The sequence below is a fragment of the Carassius carassius genome, chromosome 48 (genome assembly GCF_963082965.1).
Source record: "Carassius carassius chromosome 48, fCarCar2.1, whole genome shotgun sequence".
Taxonomy (NCBI): Eukaryota; Metazoa; Chordata; class Actinopteri; order Cypriniformes; family Cyprinidae; genus Carassius; species Carassius carassius.
In genome coordinates, this window is record NC_081802.1 from 12722400 (window position 1) to 12734628 (window position 12229).

A 12229-nucleotide genomic window follows, 5' to 3' on the forward strand; every position below is an offset into this window, starting at 1 on the left:
CATGTTTTCCTCATTATGACTGCTTAAATCTTAAATGTTCACTAAGGTGCCATACTTTCAAGAGCAAAATCTTCATATTTGATGATGTTGAATGTTGTGGATCCACCTTTACCTCACACACCTGAGTAAAATTGCGTAACATTATGAAATAGACGCTGACAGAGAAAAAGCGCCTCATAAACGCGTAATTCTACAGTGGCGCAATCTTAAATTAGTAAAGTTTTTTACTTAAAAACTTGAGGTCTTCGACTCGTGGTTAGATGAAAAGCGTTAGCGTTATTTCCTTTTCGAAAAACTTTATAGCGTTGAGTTTTTATTTACTTTTTACTAAAGCCTCGGCACTGCGGGTGGTGTGCGTTGACCACGCCCTCACTGACTGACAGTCTATCAGTTCAGTGCCACACTCTCCTCCCTAAAACTCTCGAGATCCAACTCCTGCAGAAACTTCACTGACTTCACTTCAGAGTCGTCTCGTGTTTGTGGAGTCACGCCGGATTGCGCGATACTTCGGACTACACATGGAGAGTGAACCGAGTACCTGACGGGTCTGTCACTGGTAAGAGAGCTGTATTACTTACTGGATCATACATCTGGTTATGTTTTAAGGAGCCGACAATAGCGCCAGAACTTGATTTCTCGTGAGATTTTGATTGATGTGGTTTGTTTTGACTGTAACCTGCGGTGCAACATGCATGCAAATCAATCTGAGACAGCATTTGGGCTTATACTAATTTAGAGACTATACACTACAGTTTAAAAACCAACTGGAGAAGACAAAATGTGATTAAAATGGCGATGAAACATTGGATAAACGGTTTAAAAATGTAAAAATGCTACAGTACAGACTGAACTAAATACGTTATACTTAAAAAAAAAAACTAACTGCAAAAAAATATATATTTTTAGATGTGAAAAACAAACTATTTTATAGTGTATTTAAAAAGGCAATATGGATAGTCTTTATTTTATTTAGATTTATTTGGATGTTATTGTTATGTTTGAGTGTTGCATTCTTTGTCATTTCTTTGTGCATTTTGTCTTTTTTAATTATGGGGTTTCCCATAAATGACTAATAACTGAAGCTTATAAAATATAGCCGACTTATTTGTTGTTTTCCTTCCATTCATAGTGGTTTTTGTCCAAAGATGGCCAGGTATAACGTATGCTACCATGAAAAGCCCATGGGCTTTTTCTACAACAACAGCAACATAACCTCAAATGAATGGGACCAAACACAGCTCATCCTGGTTCAGTGCGCTGGATCCATCTGCTGTTGTTTCATCCTAGTGGCCAACGCCATGATTATCGCGGCAGTGGTGACAAACAGGAGGTTTCACTTCCCCTTCTACTATCTCCTCGCCAACCTTGCCGCCTCAGACTTTCTCGCCGGGATCGCTTACGTGTATCTCATGTTCAATACAGGGGAAATATCTCGCGAGCTCACCGTTCACGGCTACTTCTTTCGGCAGGGCTTGCTGGACACTAGTCTCTCCGCGTCTCTGACCAACCTCCTGGTGATCGCCCTCGAGCGCTACATCTCCATCATGAACTGGAAGGTTCACAGTAACCTCACCAAACGGCGCGTGACCCTGTTGATTGCCCTTGTGTGGGGTATATCTCTATTTATGGGGGCCGTTCCTAGTTTGGGCTGGAACTGTATCTGCAGTCTGGACCAGTGCTCCACATTGGCACCCATCTTTAGCCGGAGCTACCTGATCTTCTGGTCTATGTCCAACCTGGTTCTCTTCCTCATAATGGTGTGCATATACTTGAGGATATACATCTATGTGACGAGAAAGACTGTTGTCCTGAAGGCACACACTTCTGGATCTATTCATCGGAAGAGGACGCCAGTCAAGCTCATCAAAACTGTGATGACCGTACTTGGTAAGTTCTGGAGATGCTCCTTTAGATGTGGTCTTCCGAAAAGGATAGTTCACCCAAAAATGAAAATGCTCATGTTGTTCTAGACCTGTGCAAACTTATTTTTTCTTTGGAATGCAAAAGAAGAGATTTTATAAGTCAGTGGAGTCCTTAGTCAGGATTTAGGCATATTTCATTTTTGACAGGAATAAAAAAGAGGATAGAAGTACAGTGCATTCAATGGATTGTACTGTAGTTTAACATCATTACTAATTGTTCAGCTGATGAAACGTCATTCCAAAAACTTTATGTAGGCAAGAACCCCATAAAAGTTATGTGATCTAAGACCATTGTGCAGTGTGTGCTACTGTAAATACTGTAGTCGTTCCCTCACAGCCTCATTTTTGTGTTAAATCCAATATGGCATCTAACTGCATTAAAGTCTTTTGTGGGTTTGGACCCAACTGAATTTCATTGTATGGTCAAAAATGGTTAAAGCGTTCATTAATTAAAATTGTCTTATACATTTAACAGAAGAACAAAATGCATACTGGTTTGTAGTGATGCAGTGAAATATTGAAAATACTTGGCAGAAATTGTCAAAATGTATGAATTTTGTGGCGGGAAATTGCAGAAATTTCGGTGCATCAATACAAAGTTCCAGCAAAACTATTTCATCCATAGTTTTTTGCCATTTCAATCATACCAGTTTGTATTGATGCACTGAAATCTCTGCATTTGAAAAAACATTTTTGGCAGATTCAGCTGACTAAACAGTATGCATTTTAACCAAAACTTTAATTATGTTTTGACTGTTTCAGTTTCTGTTTCATGTAAACAATGTGGACAACCTAAAACAAGTAAACATGTCAGCTGTCTGAGCATTCTTCCCCATTACCAAAAATTATGCTCAAGTAGCTGTATGTTTAATTTGTTCGACTTCGCCTCTTTTCCGAAGACATTCTATACAACTGCTTTATCACCAGAAATGACAACACCCTAAAAGGCATAAATAGTTAAATTACCCAACTGCCCAAATGTAATTATCCAAACTAGTTTTGGTTTGATGTCTTGGTAAAAATATTTATTTTTGTTCACCACTACTGGTTTGGAATGACGCGATGTTGAGTAAATGATTACAGAATTTCTTTCTTTATTGTATTTTTTGTGAACTATCCCTTAGTATGCCAATACTAAATTACGTCAAGTAGTCTGATAAAATTGAAAGTGAATTCATTGCACAAATATGGCTCGTTGAACCGCCACATGCATTCCAGACTGTGATATGTATCAGAATGTATCATCACTCCTCAGTCACTCAAAGTTCAATGGCAATTACAGGATATGTTGGTTTATAGTTTTCCCACAAGCCTCCATTGCTCTGATGAGCTGTCCAAAGTCCACGCCTTTAGTCTGTAAGCATGATAAATGCTCCCAGACTGCTGAATATGTTAATTTTACTCACAACGGAGGCTTGTAGGGTCTCAAATATTTCTTGCCAGACTTGTAACCCACTCAAATGTGGGACAGGGTGGGTAAATATTTCTGCAAATTTAATACAGACATGACAGATATTTAGATTGGAAAGATGTGATCTCATATCTTGTTAACCGCGGGCAGATATCTACATATTTTTTTGGAGATGTTAAACTTGAATGAGGAGATGTAGACGAGAAACTGAAGAGTTAACAATGAGACACAAAACACAAAACCTTCCACCATTGCAATCTTTGCCATCATAAATTCAGAGGTTGGATTTCTTTTGCCTTTTGTTTTACTTTGTCTTTTATTATGAAGTGTGTGTTCAAACAATCTACCAGACGTTTTGTCTGCAAACAGGCCATTGATAAATAAGAGTGTGTGATAAAGGGAAGGAAACAATAAAATTTTTTACATTTAATAACTCTTAACATGTCATGTGGTGAAAGTGCATTTTCATCATTCATCAATAAAAAGTTCAAGGTGATTTTCAAGTTAAATATATTTTAATAAATTTTTAATTAATATGTTTTGTAGAGTTGCATCACAACTTTTTAAAATATTAATAAGCAGTGAAGTAAATATACATGATGTGATATTATATATATATAATTATTTTTTGTAATACATTTAAGTATTTAAGATACTTAAGTATCATTATTAATTAAAAAATTCTCAAAAATGCTCTTTATAGAAAGTGTATATTCATATATGTAATGTAATTATGTCAGGCCAGCATGTTGCAGAGAAAGAAAATCTGGTTTTATACAAGTTTATAGGAGTATCTCTTACTGCTTCAAGTTGCAAATAGGGCCAAAGTGGAGGAGTCATTTGTTCCCTGCACAACAGGCTTCCTCCAGGCCTGTATAATTATCTTGCACAAGGTGGCTCTTTACACTGCCTGGCATCTGAATCAAACCACCAGCACCAGTGGCCTGTTGCCTTGGAGTAAAAGAGCGTGAAACTCATACTTGATGCATGACTGTCTTTAACAGCAATTGCTCACATGTGTGAAAATCCGTTTTTGGCCAGATGAGATCGCTTTGTTTTCAGGAGGGATTGTTTTTGGAGAGACAGTATAATGAAGATACGTGAAGATTCATAGCCCAGTACTCATCAGTTATTTCTTGTACGAACTTAAGATAAAAGCAGATGCCTGGGTTTCAGAAGCATGCTACATTATTTCTATGTTGTCCTGTGGCATGATTGGTGGTAAAGGTTACATTAATCCATTACACAACTCCTCTTTTGAGAAATTCTGTTGAAAACAGAAAAGAAACCTCACCACTGGAAAAAGTACCTTCTTTTTTTCTCGTAAATATTCACTTCACATGTGCAAAAATTTACATTTTCCGTGTACATGTAGAAAGATCAAAATGAAAGGGTTAGTTCATCGAAAAATCATAATTATGTTATTAATGACTCACCCTCATGTCGTTCCAAACCCGTGAGACCTCCGTTTATCTTTGGAACACAGTTTAAGATATTTTAGATTTAGTCCGAGAGCTCTCAGTCCCTCCATTGAAGCTGTGTGTACGGTATACTGTCCATGTCCAGAAAGTTAAGAAAAACATCATCAAAGTAGTCCATGTGACATCAGAGGGTCAGTTAGAATTTGTTGAAGCATCGAAAATACATTTTGATCCAAAAATAGCAAAAACTACGACTTTATTCATCATTGTCTTGTCTTCCGTGTCTGTTGTGAGAGAGTTCAAAACAAAGCAGTTTGTGATATCCGGTTCGCGAACGAATCATTCGAGGCAACCGGATCTTTTTGAACCAGTTCACCAAATTGAACTGAATCGTTTTAAACGGTTCGCGTCTCCAATACGCATTAATCCACAAATGACTTAAGCTGTTAACTTTTAAAAAAATGTGGCTGACACTCCCTCTGAGTTCAAACAAACCAATATCCCGGAGTAATTCATTTACTCAAACAGTACACTGACTGAACTGCTGTGAAGAGAGAACTGAAGATGAACACCGAGCCGAGCCAGATAACGAACAATAGACTGACTCTTTCACGAGATAAGAACCGTTTCTGTCAGACGCGTTCGATTCGAGAACCGAGGAGCTGATGATACTGCGCATGTGTGATTCAGCGTGAAGCAGACTGACACACACTGCGTCTGAACCAAACTGATTCTTTTGGTGATTGATTCTGTGCTAATGTTTTGAGTGCGGGTAAACCGAAGGCTTGAATCAAGGGCAATCATCGCCAATGACGTCATTACGTCGAGCGCAAAAGAACCGGTGAACTGTTTCTTCAACCGGTTTATTGAATCAAACTGTCCGAAAGAAGTACTGGTGATCTGAAAACCAATGAGTCAGTCTTTTGTTCGTTATCTGGCTCGGCTCGGTGTTCATCTTCAGTTCTCTCTTCACAGCAGTTCAGTCAGTGTACTGTTTGAGTAAATGAATTACTCCGGGATATTGGTTTGTTTTAACTCAGAGGGAGTGTCAGTCATATTAAAAAAGTTAACAGCTTAAGTCATTTGTGGATTAATGCGTATTGGAGACGCGAACCGTCTAAAACGATTCAGTTCGATTTGGTGAACTGGTTCAAAAAGATCCGGCTACATCGAATGATTTATTCTCGAACCGGATATCACAAACTGCTTTGTTTTGAACTCTCTCACAACAGACCCGGAAGAGAAGACAATGCTGAATAAAGTCGTCGTTTTTGCTATTTTTGGACCAAAATGTATTTTAGATGCTTCAACAAATTCTAACTGACCCTCTGATGTCACATGGACTACTTTGATGATGTTTTTCTTACCTTTCTGGACATGGACAGTATACCGTACACACAGCTTCAATGGAGGGACTGAGAGCTCTCGGACTAAATCTAAAATTTCGTAATATCGGGTTGTACATCGTGATGGAAAATATGAGATTGGAGGAATATATATGTATTTGAATGCTTCTGTGTTCTTTCTAAAAGAAAAATAAACTTTGCGATCATCCGTAAAAACTTGGGGGAACTTTGCGTTCCCCCAAGGAAGTTTGTTTGCTTGCATAACCTTTGTTTCCCAAAGAAACTTTGCATTCATTCACAAAATGTTTGTGTTCCCCAAGCTTGCTCTCAAAACTTCACATTACCCCAAGAAACAAAACCTTTGCATTTCCTGAGAAACTTTGCAGTTGCTCTCTAAACTTTGTGAAAAAAGGAACTTTGTGCTCCCTTGCAAAACCTTTATAATCCTGTGAGAAACTTTTGTGTTTGATTGCAAAACACTCAAAAGTTTTGCGAGGTAACTACTTCATTTAGTTTCATTTATTGTTTATGCCTGATTCCTGTTCCATCTGTAGCAGTGCTGGCATTATATGGTCTGTTACACAATTAAAAAATCTTTCAAGGTCTTCTTTTAAAATAGTTGTGGCCCCTTTGAGGCTCTGTGGCCCTTCCGTACCCAACCCTCTCACCACTGCTGTTTGTTATGCCATGTGATAAATGCATATATGCAAAGGGCTCTTACAACTCTGTGCACATCTGCAGAAAACATGGCACTCTGTCCTCCTCCACAACCATTAAATATGATTAAAGAGAACGAGTGTTCACTTAAATGGTAAACTTACTAGAAACCACAGAGGAATCCCCATTTGATGAGGTTTAGGATTTGATGATCACTCATCTGAACGCTTCTGATTGGTCGTTGCGTTCATAAACACAACGGAATCGTGTGTGATTGGTTGTAAAGTGCAACATGAACAGATTGATTTCATTCATGACAGCTGTAATGGATTTAGTTTAACTGACTGTGGAGCGACATTTTGTCCCAAGCCCCCATTAATTTCCGACCCATGGCCAGGGGAGGGCTAATCCTTCTCCAGCCTTACACACGCTCCACTAAGGTTATGACATGTTTTACAGGAACAATATCTAAACTTTTTTAAAATGAATTAAGAAACTAAATTAAATCCATCAGGGTTTATATGTAAGAATATTTTTCCTATTAAAAAAGACAAAAATACGGATTAAGAAAATAATTTTTAGTAGTGAAACAGGAGGTGGGTTTTGCACGGCTTTGTCAGGAGAAGCTCTGGCATCTGAAAACAACGATCTCTTTGTTCATTTTAGTCCTCATGAGTGTTTTCTAATCTCGAAAGACATGCTGCTACATGTTCCTCACCTGAGATCTGTCCTGTTTGTCTGAGCTTGTTTTGCCGTACAGACAGGATTTCATATGAATTTACAAGAATTATGGGGAACCGTGAAAGCAGCTTTGTTGCTGTGAATCATTCTACTGAGGATCGAAAACAAAAGTGTTGAGCATGTTGGGGCAGAAACGCATTCTCTAAATGTAGTTAAAACAAACAATGAGGAAAATCACGGCAGTGTCTACAACAATGCAAAATGAAATGTGTGTTTAAGGTTGATCTTAGGGGTGCAGCAAGGCATATTTACTATTTGTGAGAGGAGACGAACTGTGGAGGGAACCAATGGCAAATGTCTCTGTTTTCATTTCCTTGAGGAAAGAAAAAAAAATTAAATATCAACTTGTTTCATAACCTTCGTAAGGTTAAACTGTAACACTTTCAACCCTGTTATATAAGTTACTAGTATAAGTTTTATTAGAATAAAGCATAGATTTAAAAATATATATATTTAGACAAATAAATAAAAAAAGTTAATTTATATACAATATTTTTTTTATAAAAATAATATAAAACTCATTTTTGTTTTATTTAAATGTTTATTTATGTATTAATAAACACGTATATGTGTAACATGTATGTGATATCTTCAAATGTATATTTTTATCATAAAAAAAAAAACTGAAACCCTAATGTTTGTCTCTTTAGGAGCATTTGTGATCTGCTGGACCCCTGGACTTGTGGTTCTGCTCATGGATGGACTCAATTGCGAGGAATGCAAAGTACTGAAATTCAAACGCTGGCTGCTGCTCCTCGCCGTCCTCAACTCCGTCATGAACCCGATCATCTACTCCTACAGAGATGAGGAAATGTGGACCACTATCAAGAACCTGATGCGCTGCATTTACAGCGGGACGAGGCGACAGAGGTCATCCAGGGCCAACATTCAGCGCAACTCTGGTCGGGAGACTAACAGTAGCCTGAAAGAGAACAACGCAGAGGACAGCAAGGTCTCCACAACGGAGATACTGACGTCTTGAAGGTGGGCCGGGTTCTTTTTGGACTCTGTGAGAGCCATTTTTATCATCCTGATGTGCTATTGCTCCTGAATTCTCCAGCAGTCTGCCCTCAGAGATGAAAAGTCAGAGCAGAACTCAAAGGGAATTTAATGACAGTGCAAAGCAATGCATTATTTCTACCATTTACAGTAGGGCTGGGACAACGCGTCGAGGTCATCAATGACGTCGACGCAAAAAATACGTCGACGCAAAATATGCGCATCGATTCGTCGACCTGTTTTTATTTCTCTAAAAAACGTTTGCAAAACGTTTACCTTATGTGCGCTGAATATACGCGATGGCCGGATCAACATTCTGTCCAACGTTATATAACCAATCCAGGGGTTTTTCTGCATTGATCTTTTTTTTGGCGGCTGTCAAAGCCTTATTTGATCGGTGAGTGACAGTGACAGGGCGCGTACGAGAGAGAGCCCCGGCTGCGCGCGCACTCACAGTCTTCAAACAACACGAGCGCTTCTTGCTCTCTCTCTCTCTCCCTCGTGCATATTAATCAAAATCATTAAACACGATAGAAAAAGGGCGAAACACCAAAGTTTCACGCTCGCTCGCGCACTCAGTCTTCAAACTACACGAGCGCTGTCTTGCTCTCTCTCTCTCTCTCTCTCTCTCTCTCTCTCTCCCTCCCTCCCTCGTGCATATTAACCAAAATCATTAAACACGATAGAAAAAGGGCGAAACACCAAAGTTTCACGCGCGCTCGCGCATTCAGTCTTCAAACTACACGAGCGATGTCTCTCTCTCTCTCTCTCTCTCTCTCTCTCTCTCTCCCTCCCTCCCTCGTGCATATTAACCAAAATCATTAAACACGATAGAAAAAGGGCGGAACGCCAAAGTTTCACGTGGAGCATTCGGAGATTTTTTTTTCTCCATGACAGGCTGCTGGCTCCCACTGTTTATTATTATTATTATTTTTTTTGGAAAAGCACTCTCTGTATTAGCTTAAAGCCCTAAAGTTTACATTTACATACTGTATTCTTTCAATTGCTCTAAACAAGTATTTTGGGTGAACTTTTTATTGAATGCTAGACATCAAGTTGTTGTTATTTTCATCTGAAAGAAGAACTTTTTTTCAGTAAGCTAGGCCCTATGTGTTCAGTAAGCTTGTTTCAGTAAGCTATGTGTTTTCAAAGCTTCAAGGTTTTATTGAATGCTATCTCTATACAAGTGCAAAGTAATGCATTCTTAGTCTTTTATTTGTTTTTTTCATTCAGTTATGTAAATCAACATGTATAAATTGTTAATTAATGGGGAGATAATCGAAATCAAACCGGTCTGAAAAATTAATCGTTAGATTAATCGACGCATCGAAAAAATAATCGCTAGATTAATCGTTAAAAAAATAATCGTTTATCCCAGCCCTAATTTACAGTTAAAGTCACCCACATAAACGCCTCCATGCAGCATGTTCGAGTATGTACATGACCCACCACGTCACGTCTCCCACAGCAAGGCACTTGTAAAGTTTCACTTTTCCTCATTAATTCATCTTCTGACCATTTTCCCAGATCCTCAGCAGATCTCATTAGTTTACTGTACTGCCATAAATCTGTGTGAATCTACATTATTTTTTATGTATAATGTACTGTTTAAAAGGAGTCTGACATATTTTTTTTACATCTTTAAATTGATGTATATAGTATGTAGATCATATGTTGACTTGATGTAGATATTAATGGAAGCATTTGAGAGATTTCATATGCATTTCATTTTCATATTCTTCATGTGTGAGGATGTTTTTAAAAGATTTACTGTATATAGTTGAATATTAGATAAAAATGTTGATTATGTAATACATGAATAAGTGCTCAAATATGCCCATGTAAATACATATCCGTACTTCTTATTTGTTTTGTTTTTGTGGTTTCATGTCTAAAGAATTCCCATTATTCAATATTACACAATTCAAATTGTACAAAATGTTGCTTATTTCATATATATATACCAATGCACTCACTGTGAGTGGGAGTAAAACATAAACAAAATCTCTAAATATGAAGTAAATTAATTTGTCAAGTTAACTGCTGTTATAATGTGAATTGATTGATCTGTACATATTATTTCACTGTGTTGAACTAAAATACGATGATATTTTTTTTTTTAAATAACATGCTTCTTAATAAAAACAATAATTTTATTTTTCAAAATTGAGACTTTATCTTTCACAGAAAGTTGATGCTATTGTTAACTAAAAGTATTAAAATATTTTTTAGTAATTCAAATAAAGCTGCACTAAAATGAAATATTAGACTAACAGAAATTAACATAACATATTAGCAACTAACAGAAATAAGTAGAAATACTAAAACTGAAATAAATGTAACTAGAAATATAACCACAGATCTCAAAATAGCGGAAAACGACCTTTTTAAGGTCGAATTTTTAATTACCTATGCAATTTTTGATAAACTCTTTAAAATTATTGGGTTCTTATTCAGCTTTTCATCTTAACAGCCCCTCAGCCGCTGAACGAAACGAACTGTGATTGGTTGTTTGACATGTCGGTCAAACGGTCTCATTGGTGGGCCTTGGCCAATGAAAGCTGCCTTGAATTCGGTTTCGCGAGACTAGGTCAGGGGTACAAAATAAACTGATTTCCTTTCTTTAGGCTCTGAAATTGAGAAATTGCCCATCTTACGCAATTCTGTTGCAACAAGCTGCTGCAGATTGTCTCACCTGAGCTCCAGTCATGCTCCTGGAGTTGCGACACGGTATAATTACAGCATGACGAAACTACAACGGTGCTTCAGATCAGTGGTTCCTGGGAAACCAGCCTTTTCTGTTGATACCTGAACAAAAATGTTATCAATGGTCACCTGCAGGTCCTCATGATTTGATAAAGAAAACACACTGGGAAACAGGAAATGTACACAAGGTACACACTGCATTCGCAACGAAATTGATTAGTAGGCCTAATCTAATTCATACATATTAAACCATTTTAACATTATTAAAAATACACACTGATTGGCTGATACATTCTTTGCCACTGAATACACATTTTTGCTAACATCTTGAACGTTTAAGTTTCCTTTAGTTTAAGATTTGAGGTAAATTATCCGTTGTCATTTTTCAGCTTGGCTATAAAGATCACACAAAATGATATTCAGACTTACATTTAACCACTGATATACTGTATATATGACTGGATCGCTTATTGCATTCTAAACTGCAAACAGAGAAGCCACCGGAAGCGTTCGATCTGCAATTATAGCAGAGAGCACCACTGAGTCACATGCAAAACTCTGACCTAAAATCACCCGATTTGAAGCAAATCAGTCAAACAGGATTATAGGCAGGATAAGCGATGAAAACTTTTGAACACAATGAAGATGTCAACATTTTTCTTATTTTGTTGAACTTTTTTTTTTTTTCATTTAGTTCTGTCTTTCGTAAGCAACAGAAGATACTTGTATGTTTCCCAGAACACAAATGAAGTACAATTGACCTTGATCTTCAAATTCCAAAAGTTGTCACGCCCCAGATCTTAATGCATCTTGTTTCCTTCTGGAGCATTGGTGAATGTTTGAACCTTTTTTAATAGTTGTGTTTGAGTCCCTCAATTGTCCTCGGCGTAAAAAAAAAAGGATCTTAAAATCATACAGTTACTGCTGGAAAGGGTTCAAATATGCAAAGATGCTGGAAAACGGAAGATTCTGCAGGACCTTAAAGATTTTTTTTTTTTTTAAAGAAGAGTTCTCAGTTTAACTGGT

General features: G+C 37.5%; 1 protein-coding gene across 1 annotated transcript; it reads left to right on the forward strand.

The window, feature by feature from the left end:
- Window positions 1–401: 401 nt before the first annotated feature.
- On the forward strand, window positions 402–8643 carry LOC132131713 (lysophosphatidic acid receptor 3-like). Its single transcript, XM_059543801.1, has 3 exons — window positions 402–556; window positions 1130–1887; window positions 8149–8643. Exons 2-3 carry the CDS (start codon window positions 1146–1148, stop codon window positions 8478–8480), a joined length of 1074 nt encoding a protein of 357 aa, XP_059399784.1. The 5' UTR covers window positions 402–556; window positions 1130–1145; the 3' UTR covers window positions 8481–8643.
- Window positions 8644–12229: the final 3586 nt, after the last annotated feature.